A 20,451-nucleotide genomic window follows, 5' to 3' on the forward strand; every position below is an offset into this window, starting at 1 on the left:
GGCTGCTGTAATGGCATTTGAGCTTCTGATGAGGTCACGCATGAGGCCTTTTCATAGTGAGACACGAAACGAATGCTGAATGAAATAATTTGAAATGTTTCTGCTGAGCTATTTAACAAGTCAGCAGCGCCGCTGTGTGGCCAAATGAGCGTACTGCATCAGAAATCAAACGAGTCGCTGAAAATGAGAGATGTGGATAGTTTTCCATTGTTTCTAATGCAGGACGCTTCGCAGAGCATCACGCACACAGACAGACAAACGTCTTTTTAAATAAATGATATTAAAAGGCTGACTGATGTTAATCAATGATGTAACAAAGTAAAAATACTCCATTACTGTACTCACAGAGTTACAGTATTCGAGGAGTCTCCTGAGAGCTTTGTTTTTACACCAAACATCTGAAGTCAAACGTCTCCACTTTCTCCCCCCTCACATTTCCAAAATGAGCTTCTTACTTTAGGTTTAACACATTTGATATGAATCATTTATTTTGTGGCCACACACCGTCCTGATTTCAAAATGATTTCAGAGTAAAACGATCCTGCTGGTGAATCATCAACAGTGCTTATCACGCATGACTGATGTAGTAGAATAGAATTAGTAGAATTCATGCATCATTTAATGTATCAAATGAAGGATATGTTTGAAGAAAGAGTTTCTAACAGTGTCTTTTTGTTCCTTACAGTAGTTAACCGTGTAACTTTAATGTCTCAAACTTTAAACTTCCAAACCACCAGATTCTTTTAACATTAAACAAAATACTGTTTGTAAATATTAGCTTTTATTTCTCCATATAAAATGAAACAGAAGCTTTTCAGGTATCTTGGAGGCATTTGTGATGAGATGAAAAGATGTGGAAATCTGTTCAGCATGGCTTATTTCTGTGTATCCTCAAGTGGCAGACCCAAAACATGACCCACATTTTAGGATTAGGATTTTCAGTTTATTGTCAACACACACGGGGTGGCTGTAGCTCAGGTGGTAGAGCAGATCATCTCTGACATTCACACAGAGTGTGTGTGAATGTTACTTAGAAAGCACCTAGAAAAATGTGCTTGTGCAAATGGGTGAATGCACAAGTTGTGTAAAGAACAGTAGAAAGAGTAGCTCTATAAGAACCAGTACATTTGCCGTTTACCATTTACATGTATAAATACAGATAAGGCCAGTATAAATGGTGGAATAATTGGGCTGTTTATATCACCCGCTGCAGTGCCTTGCGGTCAGCAGCCGATCAATTCCCATGAAAAAGTGGTCAGGATTCTACAGAGCATCCTGGTATTACCTCACCCTGTGAGGATTTTAATATGTCAGATTATATATATATATTTTTTATACATTTGTCAACAGAACACAAGTTTCCACTGAAATCACAGAAAACATACCTGACAGAATCCTTTGGTTGTTCCATATCCACCTGCACAGGAAACACTGGCAGGAAGACCAGGCCAGTGTTTCTTACAGACCTTTGGTTCGATGACAGACACGTCCACCACCGTCGGCTCATCAACAGGTTCGCCACCTGAAACACTTGATTTTCTTTTAGGTTTATTTCAGCACGTGGAGGCTGAATTGTTTGTACTCTGTGAACTAATCGAACGTTCACACACAACTGGAGACACAACATGAAGTAAAAAATAGAAACACATTTTCATGTAAAAACTCTTTTAAAAATATAATTATTCTACAAATACATCACATGAAACTGATGCTGCTTTCAATGATGTCATTAGCATGTTCAGTGTTTTTGTATCCTTCATGGATTTCATTTTCTCTCAATCTTTATTTTGGGATGATCAGTGTGTGCGGTCACTGTGTGAGTAATCATTGAGAGGGAATTAAAAATGTCAACAATTTTAAACTGATATCTTTATTTCTCATTAGGCAATCGTCACAAGCAGGTTAATGTCAGCATTGCTGTAACCAACGGCTGTCAGAAGTCAAAGGTCATTTTTATTTGATGCTATTGCACTTAATTGTGTTTTATTTTCCCTCGAAATAACATCTGCCTTATCAATAACTTAGAGTGATCTGATCAATAAACACAAGTTTGAAAAAGTTTGTTTTTGGATGAACTTCATGAACAGGAAATCTAACTCACAACCGGTTACAGTGTGCAGCAGTGAGCACAAAGTCTTCAGTGATGAGGAATTCTCCACAGACATGTTGACCCTTGTTATTCTGAACTGATCCCATGTAGGGTATCGAGTTGTCCGGAGCTTTTGTTCCATGAATAATTCCTGTTGAAAACTCTGGTAAATTAAAAAAAAAGAAGATGATAAAGTTAGTGTGCCGTTTACAGCCGTAAGATAAATCAGATATATTTGATGTTCACACTGATGCCTTGTAGACATGGTAGAAAACAAAGAAGAAACTTGTGAAGACAGTGCATGGTGCCAGCAGGAAACTCAAACTGTCCTTTACTCAGTAGAAAGACTTTTATACATCACGCGTCTTAGTTTGAAGGCTGGTCTATCGTTATCATCTCGACTTCCTGTCATGCCAACCTCTCTGCAGTGCAGGTTTGATGTACCATTATCTAATGTCAAAAGGGGGATGGTGCGTTACAAAGCAGCGAGAGAGACAGAAAGGCAGCAGAGTTCAGGTAAGAGTTGGATTTTAAATACAGGGCTCTGTGTGCGGGCAGGCGGAGATGAGGATCCAAATGCAGGACTCAAACACAGAATTGTAACTCAAAACCTCAGCTTTATTGCTGGAGAAATTAAAACATGAACTGAACAAGGGTAGTGAACACGAAAATACTGAACACAGTATAAAACACAAAGGCATAATCCGACGGTACGATGCAGCACTGAGCAAGGGCAAACACAGGGCTAATATACACAAGGAAGTAATCAGGGAATTGAAAACAGGAGGGAGACACAGCTGGGAGAGATTGGGGCTAACGAGTCAGGGGATCGAAGCTGGACACACTGACATAAGACACAATCCTTCAAAATAAAACAGGAAACAATACACACTAAACTAAGACACGGACAGAGAGAGACAGACTAGACACTGAACTAAACCAGCAAAAAACATGAGAACACAAAACCTAAGAACTAATCCCTAAACAAGAAGAACTAAAACATAGATTAATAATCATCATCATCATAACCAACAAAAGCACCACAAGAGAATAAGAAAACTATCCATAATGCAAAAACACACCAAAACATAACAACTCAAAATACTGGGTCAAACTGACCCAGAATCGTGACAGGTAAGGAGATGTCATTTCAGGACTTAAACCAGACTCTAAGAAATTGCTGTGTCTAATTTTGCGATGCTGTGAGTAACAAACTGGGTTCAGTTTGGAGGTTGAAGAGGAACTTTCCCTCGCCAGGCCTCGACAGCCGTCTGTGTTTATCTCATCTCAGTTTATCTCATGCAGCGCAGGGCTAAATTTAAAATTATTAAATACTTAAGACAATGTATATTCTTCTATGAAAAAAAATACAAGTATTCATTTAAGCAAATAAACAGAGCCGTAAGAGATGTTTTTCAGAAACTGTTGTCTTTATTTTGATTTGCAACTAACAAATTTTTTAAAAATTTGTAGTTTTTGTTGTGCTCTCTATTATGTGAACCCCTCACCTAATTTCTTATGTTTTTTAACAAATTAAACCCCAACAATCAAATGATCCCCTGTGAGCAAGCACTAGGCACGGTGGAAAGGAAAAACTCCCTTTAAACAGGAAGAAACCTTTGACAGAACCAGGCTCAGGAAGGGGCAGCCATCTGTCGCGACTGGTTGGGGGGTGAGAGGCAAAAGAAAAGAAAAATGAGAGCACAAGTTAGCTAAATGTTGCTTATGTTGTCTGATATGAACAACGTATGGTTTTCTGGACTGTGGATGAAAAGCAGTCCATCATTACTAGTCTTTAAAAAGGGACTAATCGATCACCAAGGTGGCAATATGGCTCAACGAGGCCATAGACAGAGTTAAATAGGCAATCACTGTTAAGCACTGAAAAGCCCCAGTAACCTGCAGCTATAATAAGGCCTACTGCGGCAACACCTAAACCTATTTTAAGTAGGCGTTTGGCACCATGACGCCATGAACCACTAGTCGGAACCACGTCAGGAGATGGTTCTGAGACAGGAGAATCAAGCTCCTCAGGTTGAAGACCAAGATTCTCCTGTGTCGGAACCACGTCAGGAGGTGGTTCCAAAGCAGGAAAAAAAAGCTCCTCGGGTTCAGGAGCAAAATTCTCCTGTGTCAGGACCACAGGTGGTTCCAAGGCAGGAAAAAAAAGCTCCTCGGGTTCAGGAGCAAAATTCTCCTGTGTCAGGACCACAGGTGGTTCCAAGGCAGGAAAAAAAAGCTCCTCAGGTTCAGGAGCAAAATTCTCCAGCTGCAGAGCCTCCAGAGATTCCACCTGTGACTGTTGTTCTTGGTACTCAAGAGGCTCTAAAGTTTTCTTGAGTTCGTCTCTCTCCCTTTCAATAAGTGACAACTGAGCAGCAATGCTGCTGTTCTGTCTAAGGAGATATTCTTCCTTTTCCAGAAAGTCACGGTGCATCATTTGAACGGTGTTAACCTGTTCCTGCAATTTAGCCTCCAGAGAATCCACCCTTGACTGTTTTTCATCCAGAGCCTGTCTCATCCGACGCTGAAGAACACATATTTCTTTTTTCAGCTCAATTATTTGTTCAGTCTTGTGATCTATTTCTCTATTCTGTTTTTCTATTATCTCTTCTTTTTTTGTTATTTTGTGGTGAGCTTCTCCCACTTGGTGCTCAAGTCTCACTAACGCTTCCTTGAGATGTGCGTTCTCTTTCTTCTGTTCATTTCTCTCCCTTTCAATCTGAGACAACTCAGCAACAATGTTGCTGTTCTGCTCAAGCAGAGATGCTTCCTTTTCCTGAAATTCATGGAGCATCATCCGAAAGGTTCTAACCTCTGCTTGCAAATTTTTATTCTCTGCAACAATTAGAGCTTGGATGTTATCTGACTGTTGAGTCACTTCTTCAAGCTCAACCATGCTTTCCCTAAAGTGGACATTCCTGTCATGCACATCTCTACTCATTTGTTCACGCTCATTTTTAAAGCGATAGTAATTCTTTTTGTAATATTTCTTTTTGCGCTTTAGGGTGCTTAACTCCAACTGGAGTTCTTGTATTTTCATTTGAAGGTCCCTAGGCTCCGATATTTCTCTCTCCACTAACCCACATAGTTCGATTGATTCCGCTGGAATCGCTCTGTCAGACTGTGAATTATTGACTATTTCTCGTGACATTTCTTTAAAAGCTTAATGCAACGTGTCGAAAGAAAAATACGTGTGCTTAATTATTTAACTTTAAAATAGTCCCTTTCTGAAAGGTTTCTGGTTTGCTAAACACAACTCGCTGTTTCTGAAAATGTTCCAAGTAAAACTGTGTTTGCAAAGGTGAAGAGGGGCTATTTATAGACTTTCGTGGCAGCGAATTTGACGTCAGCGCTCTTTGAGCCTTTGATCCTTTGTTCGATCACAGGATCACATGACAGCTGTGCGTAATTCTGCGCATACTCAGAGAATACCCATTGTGACGCACGGTTTTGTTTTGTTTTGAATTTTTTTAAATACCCTGAAAACAGTCCAAACAGTGTTGCCAACTTAGCGATTTTGTCGCTATATTTAGGGAGTTTTCAAACCCCCCCTTAGCGTCGTTTTTTTTTTTTTTCTAAAAAGCGACTAGCGACAAATCTGGCGGCTTTTTCTGGTGTTATTGGAGGCTTATTTATGACGACTTTTGACGTGAAAGCGTTGTTACTCTCAACAAGCAGCGGGTGCTGCCGTGGGCACATCGCTCGTGCCAAAGCGCTCACAGGCGGAGGATAGTCCTCCTCCAGCCGCTATCAGGGCAGGAGATGTTCACGTGCGTCCAAACTGCAAATGAATCGCGCACGAGCAAAGCCGCCGCTCCCGCATTGACTGTAACGCAGTCATTTCTTCTTTTACTGTTATGCTGTTTTGTGGATCACAAGGTTTAAAACTACTTGTAAACACACACACAGTAACTCCACCCTAACCTGCAGCTGCAGCGCAAATAACAACGAAAATTGTTTGTAAACGTGTCCTGGAGTTTACAGGTGCAGACAGTGCAACAGCTTCCAGGTCATTTATTCTGCCAATATGGCAAGAAGGTCATAACTGCTTCAAGCACTGTCTATATCAGGGGTAGGCAACGCCAGGCCTCGAGGGCCGGTGTCCTGCAGGTTTTAGATCTCACCCTGGGTCAACACACCTGAATCAAATGATTAGTTCATTACCAGCCCCCTGGAGAACTTCAAGACATGTTGAGGAGGTAATTTAGCCATTTGAATCAGCTGTGTTGGTTCAAGGACACATCTAAAACCTGCAGGACACCAGCACTCGAGGCCTGGAGTTGCCTACCCCTGGTCGTACACAATGTCCATGATATTGTTTAATTATGATTTCAAATTAACAGTTTAAATCATGTGAATTGTTTTATAGACATTAAAGCTTTAATATGAAAGGAACAACTCTTTTTATCTAGCTGTAGTGTCACTTTTCAAGAAAATCTCACATGGTCAGGTGGGAGACATTTGATGAGCTGACACTGAATGACCTTTGTACCCTTCCTCAGTTCTGCACTCAGTTCTCCAACTTTTGTTATGGTTCAGTCTGGTTTGCACTTTTCTGTGAAAGGAGTAGTAAACTCTACTCTTCTAATATAGCAAATATTTTAGTCTTATACTTTAGAGTATATTAATTGGTTTTCTTTTAAGAATACACAAGAAGTAGACTGTATTGTTATATTTACATTTACCTTTGGGGCAGAAGCTTAAGCTTTTAGTCTTATATTAGTGGATCCATCTAATTTCTGACTCATTGTCCAGTTTGGGGTTGTGTTGGAGCTCTGCTCAGATTCCTAGATCAGCAGAGAAAACCATTCACACCTTTGACCAGTTTATTATCACTCTGTATATTTTATTTTATTATTTTAAATATTCTACTTATTGTTTACTCTATTTAATTTGTAAATATGTGTACACACACACACACACGTAGAAAAATATTTAGTATACACATCCAGAAATGCATATACTATTATATATTGTACATATATTTATTAGTTTCAGATGTAGCCATTAAGTTTTTGGACTGTGGGAGGAAGTCTGAGTATGCAGAGAGACCACACAGTTTTAGGGTGAACATGCAAAAGAACAAGAACATGACACTAATCACGCTTGTGTTTGCTCTGCTCTTTGTGTCCAGCTCCACTCATGAAAAGAAAAGCAGAACTAATATTACTGTTATACAGGGCCAAGTCTACCTGAGGCACAACACGCTGTCAGAGGATGCCCCCATCACCATCATATTGAAGGTAGGGATGATTTTTTTTATTTTTTTTACAGAGGACTGATCCTCACTGCAGGCATCACTGTCTGGTATGGGAACATCACACAGGCAGAGAGGAAGGCTCTGAAAAGAGTCATAAAGACTGCAGAGAGATCACAGGGACAAAACTTCCTTCCATGTAATCTGTATGTACAATGCTGCCGAAAAAGAGCAGAGGGAATTATCTGGGACTCACCATCCAGCTCACTCTCTGCTGAGACACAAAAACTGTACAAAGTGAGACACAACAGAGCGGACCGGATCATTACACACAGAACAAGGTTTTTCAACAGCTTCTTCCCCGCCACAGTCAGACTGATGGCAAAACAAAACACTGGACGCGTGAAATAATACAACACTACCTCACCTCACTTCGAATGTACAATGTGATAAATCACTGTCTGTTTAATGTACAATATGCTTACTGAAACTGATTTGAGAAACAGGTGCAATATTAGGTAAAATATTCTAAATATCAAAAGGTGCAATACTATGTGTGAAATACCCAGAATGCTATTTGGATTCTCGCCAGCAAATACGTGCATTACCACCCTCTCTGTACAGAGTTGTCATGTAGGAAATACTATTAGTAGATTGCTCTATTTTTCGCTTTATGTCTACTTTTTACTTGCTTTATTTCCACCTCTCAAAAATGTAACTTGTAACTTACCCACAGAACTTGTGAACTGTTCAGAAAATATAACCCACAGGATTTGAGAGAAAAGGGACCAGTAAGTGCAAAATGCAAACTTATTTCAGGCATTTCAGGTTTGTTCCTGCAGCACTTTCTAGAAGCACATATGTAGCCTAGGGTTGCTTACTGTGCCCATTCTTAGATGGGTCTTTAAACCACCGTAAAACTACACTCATACATGAAGAATACAAAACTCAAACGTCATTAAAAACCTAGAAAGGATATGATGCAAGGGACAAAAAGTTAAAAGGAGGGACATAAAGCAATAAACAGCAATAAACTCAAAGAAATCTTTTTGACTTTTGATCTTCACCTTCTTGCTGAGTGTTATAAGAGCACTGCTGCCTCTCATGTTTGTGCAGGACATCTGAAGCTACAGCCAGTGTTTGGCTGGCTTATCGTAGCACAGAGGAGGCCTCTACGTGCTAGTAGTGCTGATTTTCTAACACTGGAAAATAACTCAAAATGTTAGAAATATTCCAGTGTTAGAAAATCAGCACTGCTCAGTGTTAGCCATTGTTAATCTTCAAAACTGACTAGGTTACTTTTAAACATATAACACTGTCAAAAGTGTTACAGGTTTTTTTTTTGTTTTTTTGTTTTTTACAGCCACTAGGACACATTTCTCAATACTTAGGTCACTTTTGCAAAACTCTTCACACAACTCCTCTAACTGACCTTCAGCTTGGCAAAGCAGTTCATTTCACATTCAAAATGCACTACAACTACCAAAACACTTTATTCAGGTCTCAAATAAACTCATTCTTCCAGAACACTAGCAAAGGTTGACAGCCGACAAACACACTTTGTCACCCACAAAACAATGACCTAAAAAACACTAACAACATGTAGCATTACACAGTGTTTTCTTGTGTAAAACAAGGACACATCTCTGTTTATAATTTCAATATATGTTACTGGAATGAATCAGACATGTATTTATGTTTATGTTTATGTATTTTTATTTTTTTGCACTAAGTAATCCCAAAATACAAGAATTTGTATACACACCATCCACTGATACACATACAATAGTAATGCTAATCTACTCTGTCTTCTCCATTTGGCCACAGGTTCTCATCCACATCACATCTTATGTCATCTAGGGCGATACACCTAGGAAAGAATCTCCTGGCATGCCTGATCCATCCCTGGCAATCTTCTGCTGATATTTCCAGGCATCCAGCATTCATTGCATCCAGGAGGGACATTTGATCATGTGGATGATGGTGGTAAAGCTTACACCGCCATGAGGAAAAGAATTCCTCTATGGGGTTGAGGAATGGAGAGTAAGGTGGGAGGAAAAGAGACTCCATTCTGGGATGGGCTGCAAACCACTTGGTGACTGCACGGGAGTGATGAAATGCCACGTTGTCCCATACAATTATAAATGTTGGCTGATTCCTTCTCTCTGCATCCCTTTCCTCACCTAGCACAACCCGTCCATAGAGATCATGCAGGAACGCAAGGAGCCGTTCAGTGTTGTATGGCCCAATTAGTGGTCTGTGTAACAGCAGTCCATCGGTGGATATTGCTGCGCACATTGTGATGTTGGCACCCCTCTGGCCTGGGACAGTCACTGTGGCTCTCTTCCCAATCACATTCCTCCCTCGTCGCCGTGCTTTGGCCAAGTTGAAACCTGCCTCATCCACAAAGATGAAAATGTGGTGCGTTTGCCTGCCTTCAATCTCCATGACTCTCTAACATAAATCCACAAGGCAACATAAGCTGTTACAGTAGTAAATTTGTAAAAATTGTCTTTGTGTGTGTTTGGTTTTGTTCAAAAACAGATCTGTATTTTATTGTGATCTTACCTGGACATACTGGTTCCTGAGTTGCTTGACATGTTCAGAGTTCCTCTCAAAAGGCACAGTATACAACTGTTTCATCCTGACCTGATGTTTTTTCTGGACTTTAGAAATTGTTGTTATGCTTACACTGTGAATATTTGCGAAAGTAACGTTGTCTGCCAAGACTCTGTCTAATTTCAGTGAGTTTTATCCCATTGTTTCTGATGACCATATCAACAATGGCAGTTTCCTGCACATCAGTGAACATCCGTCCTCTCCCTCCTATGTGAGGTAACTGTTGAGTCCTAAGCAGAAATGCAACAAAAATTACACAAAAGCTTATTTACTTCTGAAATGTGCAAATGCCCCTGCAGAATACAAGTTACCTGTTGGTTTGCCGGAAAACTCTAACAATAGATGCCACTGTAGAGCGTTGCAGATTTGGCTGCACTCTCTGACCAGCCTCTCTCATTGAGTGACCATGATTTACTACATGATCAATTACAGTAGCTCTGATCTTATCTGAGACTACAGCTCTTGATCTTCCTCTTATTCTTCTTCCACCACGCATACCTCGCCCCCTCCCAGCCACTCTTCTTCCTCTTTCAGCCACTTCTCCATTTCTGGCTGGGTCCATGTTTACATCACAAAACAAACCTATTCAGCAGTTGTCTCCTTTTGTAATGAAATTGAAGGCGTAACACCTGTGTAGATGTTCATCTACAATGAGAATCAGCTGTTGCTGGTTAAACTGCACTTTTAGATTTAAAATATGTTTCAATAAAATATTGCTGTTGAATTTTGCTGTCTTATTCAGTTTTGCATTATGTTATTGTTTTGACCATAAGTTTAAGTTTTGAAAACAGTATGTAAGTACATGCAAAATGTCCTGTACGTACAAAGATTTTTGGCAGTTGTGTCTGAGTGAGAAAATAATTCATGAAATTTGAGAGATGTAGTCATTGAATGCATTTTGTGCCAAAACAATGATAACTGATCCTCAGTTTAGCCCACATAGACTTCTGTTGTGCTCACTGTGTGAGGAGTTTTGCAAAAGTGACGTAAGTATTGAGAAATTTGTCCTAGCGGCTATAAAAAAACTGTAATTTAACACTCAACAGTGTTGTATTTAACACTCAGAGGTGTGGACCCATATATAGACACTCTATAGTGTTAATTTAACACTGGAGATTTTGCTGTGTGCTTCCACAGCTAATTTAGAAACTTATTCTCATTCTCATGTTTGTGTGACCTGCTGCTCACCAAAAGGATCATAAAAGCAGGAAGCTTACCACACAAGAAACAGATCTGTCATGGCTACTGAATGGACTCACGCGCAGACAGTTCTTTCTCAGAGAACAAAAGGAGATTTATTTACAACAGGGATCACCTCAGTGCTATATATATGTACAGTGAGTTGGGAGGGGGGTCCAGCGCTCCAAGGAGAGAAGGAGGGGGGAAATCCACACACACGCTTCCTCTTCCACACAGTCACCGCCACAGCTCCTCCGCACACTCGCTCCAAAACTCCACACACGCTGCCACACCCGGGCATGTAGTGATGGGTCGTTCTGTATCGAGGCTTCGGAGCGTGTGTCGAGTAATGGAGGGGGCGTTTCCGCGAAGCGCGTATCGAGGCTGCAGTATACCTCGCATTTCCAAGTGTGAGCCTTTGCATGCATGACGGAGAGAAAAGGACGCATTGACAAGAGGTTCCTCAGCTCAGGGCACTGCTGAGCCACCTTGGTTAAATAGGGGGAAATATTTACAGGCCACATCGGAGCAAAGGAACGTAATATGTCCTGGGAAGCTAGCTGCCAACTTCCTCTGGAGAAAAAGAGGGTAAGCAAAGATCTCCCCTCGAAACATGTTCAATGCAGCTAAGAGGACTCCGTGGTGACAAACAGCTATTTCCACGCCCTCTTCATCCAACTTCCCAGTGGACTTTTTGGACGACTCCTTTGCTGCAGTCCAAGATGAAGATCCGCACAACCCTTTCCCTGGGACCTATACACCCAAAGATTTTAACATAAAAGACTCGGCATGATTAAGCCCTATCAGGGACAAACTTTTTAAAACAAATGCATAACAATTAGCTGAATTAGCCTTAAGTTACACGAGACCTCATATCTCCCCAGGACAGCACTGACAACACAAAATAAAAATCATGTTGTTGTTGTTGTTTTTTTTTTTTTTAAATACACATGGTGACAAAATTAAGTACACATTAAGATAAAGTAAATAGTATTACGACAACACTAAGAGAAAAATAAAATAAATATCCACCCATCCATATATGTATACACACACAGACACACACACACACACACACACACACACACACACACACACCTTTCTACAAATCCATATTTGACTTATGTACACAATGCATAACGTACCTTGCATTAGACTGAAAGCGATAAAGCTTGCGGTTTCCATCAACTGAGACGGCAAGCATGTCTGGAGTGCAGGCAGGGCAGCTAAAGCATGGCTCCTTGCACATCCTGTCCACCTCAAACTTTACAGCACTCCACTCCAAGAAACTTTTACTGAAGGCATCAGCTGATATTCGGCCAGTCTTTTACATAGAGGACATACAACAGAATATTCAAGGACAGTCATCATAAACATTGATTTACACAATTTCCTTAAACTTGGCAAATTTAGAAACTCACCCTTCCAAAATGGCTGTTCGTTCATCCAGCACTTTGACAAATGCCTTAAGTGACATCCCTGGTGCAGCCTTCTTAATGTCATAGAAAGACTGAAAGACATCCATTGAAAACAGGGTGCAGAAATTTAAGGTGCCAGGCCAATATCCACTACCCAGGATGTCCTTAACTGAGGGGGACCACATTAGGCCACAGCTGGTGCAGCTCACCACTGGCAGTGCAAGGTTATAACGGCCTTTAGAAAGGATCAGGATAAATTCAGTCATGGCTCAAAGCATTCATTTTTTTCATGTTGTTTTCAAATCGGTCTGGTAAATCCAAATGACCTTTGACAGGTGCCCACATATACTGCGGGCCGAGGGTAATTCAAACCAAGATAGCAATGCACAATTTGCAATAAAACCTCCAAACACATCTATTGTGTATGTAGTGTGTGACAAAAGGGCAACTTACCATTTATGGTTACAAGAGCCACAATTGCGCCGCGTGAAACCTCAACGTTACCTGCTGGGCAGTCACACACATGTTCTGGCCTTTGCACAGGCAACAGCCGAACTAACATTAAAACACACAATATATATATATAAAAAGGAATTGGAAATTAACTGATACACAACAAATATACAATAACAGCACCCACTCATAGTACATAGCAAGAAATGCATAAGACTTAAAAACCGTACCTAAACTGTGATGAAGGCTGCAAAAACCCTCCTGTTACTGCCTCTCTGTTGTGCAGGACAAAGCGTGTGTGAACTGCAATATCACAGTCAGCACAAAGGAATGGGAGAGGCAGGCAGTCCAGACACCTCACAACTACTTGTTTGCCACACTGACACACACGGTGTGACTGTGGATCCAGAGTAGCTAACATATTATCTATAAGACAAGGCCTGGCCTCTTTCCACTTTTGCGAGGACACCATATTTCTGATCGCCCAGTGAGTAGCAGCTGACTCAGACGACGTCTCACAAGTCATGGCTGCGTCCTCTTCTCCATCCTCCAACAACTGAAGGAGCTCCTGACGAAGCACCTCAGTTCCATACACTAACAGAAAAAAAATAAAGGAAGAAACTCTTCCACAAAGTGAAAAACACTCTAGGCAGTATGTTTCTTAGGACTGCACAAAAGCCCTGCCTAACTCAACTATAACAACAAATATAAAAGTAAACAGAAATCACAACATATACAAGAAGGTAAAGTACCTTTTGTTGGGTTGACACTGGCAACATAACTAGGTTCTTCACGTGGACATTGATGCTGCTCTCTGGACACTGGGAGGAAAAAAAGAGATTGAAGAATATTTACTTACTGAAATTCTTTGGTGAAAACAAGTTGTGAGATAAAATCATTGGTTGTGTGAACACTGACCACGTGGCATGCAACTAGTACATCGACTGGTTGATGGTCTTTGAGGAATAAAATCTCCCTGTCTGTCTGTCACGTGTTTTCCAGCGCACTGGTCTTGGCTGAGGTTCACTCTGTGCATCATTCTACGCAATTAACAAGGAAAAAAGGGAACACCTAAAATACAGTCCATAAAGCAAAGATTATCAAACATCTTAAGTTAACCAACTTAATTTGACAAACTTATATATACACATATATAAAAAAAAATTTCAAATAATATAACGTTTACTCCGTACAAAATATTAGACAAGCGTGTTCCCTCTTTAACAACTGTTTCCACTAAAAATATTACCTGCATATCTTGAAGGAGTTCGTCAGCAGCCTGAAGCTCTTCCTCCAGCTCGGGATCCTCTGAATCGCTCATTTTCAAGCTAAAGAGGAAAGAGATTTTTGCAGAACTCTGTGACATAAACGCATAACTAACGCAACTCAAATGATTTTCAGTCTTGGCGCTCCAGTTAACGTTAGCAATTAACGTTAGCATCATCAGTTTATAAAAAGCTAGCAGAACTCTAACGCAAAAACTGCTTTACGCACCATGTGAGGGTATTTTGCAGCACACAAGTCCTTTAACGTTTGTAATAGATTTAATCCATCATCGTTGGATTAAATGGCTAATGCTGCAGTAGCCACGTGTAGTCGTTACCTAGCAAGCATGCTGACGGTAGCTGTAGTCATTTTTAAATGCATTAAACCGTTTCGAGATCAGTCACCTCTGTTTGTTTGAAGCTTTTATGAAAAACAAACTTTGAAACACACATCAAGATCCATCCATCCATCCACCCATCCATTCGCTTCCGCTTATCCTTTTCAGGGTCGCGGGGGGCGCTGGAGCCTATCCCAGCTGACATAGGGCGAAAGGCGGGATACACCCTGGACAGGTCGCCAGTCTGTCGCAGGGCTAACACATAGGGACAGACAACCATTCACACTCACATTCACACCTAGTGGCAATTTGGATTATCCAATTAACCTATCCCCACAAGCTGCATGTCTTTGGACGGTGGGAGGAAGCCGGAGTACCCAGAGGGAACCCACGCAAACACGGGGAGAACTTGCAAACTCCACACAGAAAGACCCCAGCCTGATGGTGGAATTGAACTCAGGACCTTCTTGCTGTGCGGCAACAGTGCTAACCACCGTGCTGCCCTATTACTTTAAATATGTATTTTTTACATACCTGCATTAGAATCAATCAGTTCCGCCTCATTTTCTTATTCTTATAAATGGGTCTCTCCATTCTCCCATCATCCTTTGCTTACACAGGTTGCATCTGATTGGTTGGAGCCGAGCACATCCAAAACTAACAGGAGTGGTGGATGAATCTATAAATGTGTTTTACGTGTGAAATGAAAATAATAAACCTAACAAAGGATTATGTACGTTAAATCTGAGCACTTTCAGCTCGTGAATCAGTTTGGAAAACACTGTGTGATGGCCACAACATGAAGCGATTTTATTGTTGCATTATCAGTGATACTTTCATGTGTTTTTGTTGAGAAATGTTAACGATGTCCATTAAAAGAAAGCATTAAATTAGGGAGAAAAACCCGTTCGCGGAGAGGGTCCCCGGTTCTCCAGTTAGATTGTGCTTCACAGCGTCATGTTTCGCTGTGACGGGATTATTATTGGAGTAAATGGATGGCTGGAGCCTCTGCTCGAAGCGTCTCTGATCGCGCGAGCGGGTTCATATTGGAATGAATTGACAACCCACAGCGTCACATAAAAACGTGGAAGGATACCTTTAGCGTCAGCATGAGAAGTTAAGGGACGCGACAAATCATCATTATTTTACGTGTCGGGAGTGAGAACGGGTTGCTCCAAGCCACAGAATGAGACGCTTCAGAAAACATAGCAGGACCGAGGATATCTGTGACTCGTCCTCCCCTTTCCTCTATTAATGTGTTTTCTCTTTTGTGATAAATGAGTTCAAATAAAAGCAGCTCCAGCTTTTCAGATATTTTAAGATAAAATTAAAAATTTTAACTGGATCTATGAGGGCCGGCTGGCTTTTGTATACAGCACACCAGAAGGTGACCAGAAACTTGTCGCTCCTGACATGGGCGTCACTTATGGCTGCTGTAATGGCATTTGAGCTTCTGATGAGGTCACGCATGAGGCCTTTTCATAGTGAGACACGAAACGAATGCTGAATGAAATAATTTGAAATGTTTCTGCTGAGCTATTTAACAAGTCAGCAGCGCCGCTGTGTGGCCAAATGAGCGTACTGCATCAGAAATCAAACGAGTCGCTGAAAATGAGAGATGTGGATAGTTTTCCATTGTTTCTAATGCAGGACGCTTCGCAGAGCATCACGCACACAGACAGACAAACGTCTTTTTAAATAAATGATATTAAAAGGCTGACTGATGTTAATCAATGATGTAACAAAGTAAAAATACTCCATTACTGTACTCACAGAGTTACAGTATTCGAGGAGTCTCCTGAGAGCTTTGTTTTTACACCAAACATCTGAAGTCAAACGTCTCCACTTTCTCCCCCCTCACATTTCCAAAATGAGCTTCTTACTTTAGGTTTAACACATTTGATATGAATCATTTATTTTGTGGCCACACACCGTCCTGATTTCAAAATGATTTCAGAGTAAAACGATCCTGCTGGTGAATCATCAACAGTGCTTATCACGCATGACTGATGTAGTAGAATAGAATTAGTAGAATTCATGCATCATTTAATGTATCAAATGAAGGATATGTTTGAAGAAAGAGTTTCTAACAGTGTCTTTTTGTTCCTTACAGTAGTTAACCGTGTAACTTTAATGTCTCAAACTTTAAACTTCCAAACCACCAGATTCTTTTAACATTAAACAAAATACTGTTTGTAAATATTAGCTTTTATTTCTCCATATAAAATGAAACAGAAGCTTTTCAGGTATCTTGGAGGCATTTGTGATGAGATGAAAAGATGTGGAAATCTGTTCAGCATGGCTTATTTCTGTGTATCCTCAAGTGGCAGACCCAAAACATGACCCACATTTTAGGATTAGGATTTTCAGTTTATTGTCAACACACACGGGGTGGCTGTAGCTCAGGTGGTAGAGCAGATCATCTCTGACATTCACACAGAGTGTGTGTGAATGTTACTTAGAAAGCACCTAGAAAAATGTGCTTGTGCAAATGGGTGAATGCACAAGTTGTGTAAAGAACAGTAGAAAGAGTAGCTCTATAAGAACCAGTACATTTGCCGTTTACCATTTACATGTATAAATACAGATAAGGCCAGTATAAATGGTGGAATAATTGGGCTGTTTATATCACCCGCTGCAGTGCCTTGCGGTCAGCAGCCGATCAATTCCCATGAAAAAGTGGTCAGGATTCTACAGAGCATCCTGGTATTACCTCACCCTGTGAGGATTTTAATATGTCAGATTATATATATTTTTTTTTTATACATTTGTCAACAGAACACAAGTTTCCACTGAAATCACAGAAAACATACCTGACAGAATCCTTTGGTTGTTCCATATCCACCTGCACAGGAAACACTGGCAGGAAGACCAGGCCAGTGTTTCTTACAGACCTTTGGTTCAATGACAGACACGTCCACCACCGTCGGCTCATCAACAGGTTCGCCACCTGAAACACTTGATTTTCTTTTAGGTTTATTTCAGCACGTGGAGGCTGAATTGTTTGTACTCTGTGAACTAATCGAACGTTCACACACAACTGGAGACACAACATGAAGTAAAAAATAGAAACACATTTTCATGTAACCAACGGCTGTCAGAAGTCAAAGGTCATTTTTATTTGATGCTATTGCACTTAATTGTGTTTTATTTTCCCTCGAAATAACATCTGCCTTATCAATAACTTAGAGTGATCTGATCAATAAACACAAGTTTGAAAAAGTTTGTTTTTGGATGAACTTCATGAACAGGAAATCTAACTCACAACCGGTCACAGTGTGCAGCAGTGAGCACAAAGTCTTCAGTGATGAGGAATTCTCCACAGACATGCTGACCCTTGTTATTCTGAACTGATCCCATGTAGGGTATCGAGTTGTCCGGAGCTTTTGTTCCATGAATAATTCCTGTTGAAAACTCTGGTAAATTAAAAAAAAAAAGAAGATGATAAAGTTAGTGTGCCGTTTACAGCCGTAAGATAAATCAGATATATTTGATGTTCACACTGATGCCTTGTAGACATGGTAGAAAACAAAGAAGAAACTTGTGAAGACAGTGCATGGTGCCAGCAGGAAACTCAAACTGCCCTTTACTCAGTAGAAAGACTTTTATACATCACGCGTCTTAGTTTGAAGGCTGGTCTATCGTTATCATCTCGACTTCCTGTCATGCCAACCTCTCTGCAGTGCAGGTTTGATGTACCATTATCTAATGTCAAAAGGGGGATGGTGCGTTACAAAGCAGCGAGAGAGACAGAAAGGCAGGAGAGTTCAGGTAAGAGTTGGATTTTAAATACAGGGCTCTGTGTGCGGGCAGGCGGAGATGAGGATCCAAATGCAGGACTCAAACACAGAATTGTAACTCAAAACCTCAGCTTTATTGCTGGAGAAATTAAAACATGAACTGAACAAGGGTAGTGAACACGAAAATACTGAACACAGTATAAAACACAAAGGCATAATCCGACGGTACGATGCAGCACTGAGCAAGGGCAAACACAGGGCTAATATACACAGGGAAGTAATCAGGGAATGGAAAACAGGAGGGAGACACAGCTGGGAGAGATTGGGGCTAACGAGTCAGGGGATCGAAGCTGGACACACTGACATAAGACACAATCCTTCAAAATAAAACAGGAAACAATACACACTAAACTAAGACACGGACAGAGAGAGACAGACTAGACACTGAACTAAACCAGCAAAAAACATGAGAACACAAAACCTAAGAACTAATCCCTAAACAAGAAGAACTAAAACATAGATTAATAATCATCATCATCATAACCAACAAAAGCACCACAAGAGAATAAGAAAACTATCCATAATGCAAAAACACACCAAAACATAACAACTCAAAATACTGGGTCAAACTGACCCAGAATCGTGACAGGTAAGGAGATGTCATTTCAGGACTTAAACCAGACTCTAAGAAATTGCTGTGTCTAATTTTGCGATGCTGCGAGTAACAAACTGGGTTCAGTTTGGAGGTTGAAGAGGAACTTTCCCTCGCCAGGCCTCGACAGCCGTCTGTGTTTATCTCATCTCAGTTTATCTCATGCAGCGCAGGGCTAAATTTAAAATTATTAAATACTTAAGACAATGTATATTCTTCTATGAAAAAAAATACAAGTATTCATTTAAGCAAATAAACAGAGCCGTAAGAGATGTTTTTCAGAAACTGTTGTCTTTATTTTGATTTGCAACTAACAAATTTTTTAAAAATTTGTAGTTTTTGTTGTGCTCTCTATTATGTGAACCCCTCACCTAATTTCTTATGTTTTTTAACAAATTAAACCCCAACAATCAAATGATCCCCTGTGAGCAAGCACTAGGCACGGTGGAAAGGAAAAACTCCCTTTAAACAGGAAGAAACCTTTGACAGAACCAGGCTCAGGAAGGGGCAGCCATCTGTCGCGACTGGCTGGGGGGTGAGAGGCAAAAGAAAAGAAAAATGAGAGCACAAGTTAGCTAAATGTTGCATATGTTGTCTGATATGAACAACGTATGGTTTTCTGGACTGTGGATGAAAAGCAGTCCATCATTACTAGTCTTTAAAAAGGGACTAATCGATCACCAAGGTGGCAATATGGCTCAACGAGGCCATAGACAGAGTTAAATAGGCAATCACTGTTAAGCACTGAAAAGCCCCAGTAACCTGCAGCTATAATAAGGCCTACTGCGGCAACACCTAAACCTATTTTAAGTAGGCGTTTGGCACCATGACGCCATGAACCACTAGTCGGAGCCACGTCAGGAGATGGTTCTGAGACAGGAGAATCAAGCTCCTCAGGTTGAAGACCAAGATTCTCCTGTGTCGGAACCACGTCAGGAGGTGGTTCCAAAGCAGGAAAAAAAAGCTCCTCGGGTTCAGGAGCAAAATTCTCCTGTGTCAGGACCACAGGTGGTTCCAAGGCAGGAAAAAAAAGCTCCTCGGGTTCAGGAGCAAAATTCTCCTGTGTCAGGACCACAGGTGGTTCCAAGGCAGGAAAAAAAAGCTCCTCAGGTTCAGGAGCAAAATTCTCCAGCTGCAGAGCCTCCAGAGATTCCACCTGTGACTGTTGTTCTTGGTACTCAAGAGGCTCTAAAGTTTTCTTGAGTTCGTCTCTCTCCCTTTCAATAAGTGACAACTGAGCAGCAATGCTGCTGTTCTGTCTAAGGAGATATTCTTCCTTTTCCAGAAAGTCACGGTGCATCATTTGAACGGTGTTAACCTGTTCCTGCAATTTAGCCTCCAGAGAATCCACCCTTGACTGTTTTTCATCCAGAGCCTGTCTCACCCGACGCTGAAGAACACATATTTCTTTTTTCAGCTCAATTATTTGTTCAGTCTTGTGATCTATTTCTCTATTCTGTTTTTCTATTATCTCTTCTTTTTTTGTTATTTTGTGGTG

General features: G+C 40.8%; 1 protein-coding gene and 1 long non-coding RNA gene across 10 annotated transcripts in view; one reads left to right on the forward strand and one right to left on the reverse strand.

Moving 5' to 3' along the window:
- The window catches only part of LOC147324493 (uncharacterized), a 40,748-nt gene extending 20,592 nt beyond the window's left edge, over nt 1–20,156 (forward strand). The window contains exons 2-3 of the mRNA XM_086302721.1: nt 4,091–4,306; nt 19,815–20,156. Coding sequence (XP_086158847.1) covers nt 4,091–4,306; nt 19,815–20,156 — 558 coding nt within the window. The remainder of the gene's footprint in view (nt 1–4,090; nt 4,307–19,814) is intronic.
- On the reverse strand, nt 11,188–15,726 carry LOC147324496 (uncharacterized). Of its 9 annotated transcripts, none has more exons than XR_015130171.1 (8): nt 15,096–15,726; nt 14,208–14,286; nt 13,877–14,029; nt 13,189–13,779; nt 12,959–13,060; nt 12,509–12,740; nt 12,233–12,411; nt 11,188–11,840 (listed from the first exon to the last, which is right to left on the reverse strand). It is a non-coding gene; the product is annotated as an uncharacterized LOC147324496 (long non-coding RNA). The 9 variants fall into 9 exon arrangements; XR_015130169.1 differs by having other exon boundaries at nt 14,453–15,726; XR_015130167.1 differs by having other exon boundaries at nt 13,877–13,998; nt 15,096–15,725.
- Nucleotides 20,157–20,451: the final 295 nt, after the last annotated feature.

This window comes from Aulonocara sp. 'chitande type north' Nkhata Bay, linkage group LG7 (assembly GCF_057382095.1).
Source record: "Aulonocara sp. 'chitande type north' Nkhata Bay isolate Kocher_YH1m ecotype deep benthic linkage group LG7, A_spYH_male_GT1.1, whole genome shotgun sequence".
In the NCBI taxonomy this organism is placed as follows: Eukaryota; Metazoa; Chordata; class Actinopteri; order Cichliformes; family Cichlidae; genus Aulonocara; species Aulonocara sp. 'chitande type north' Nkhata Bay.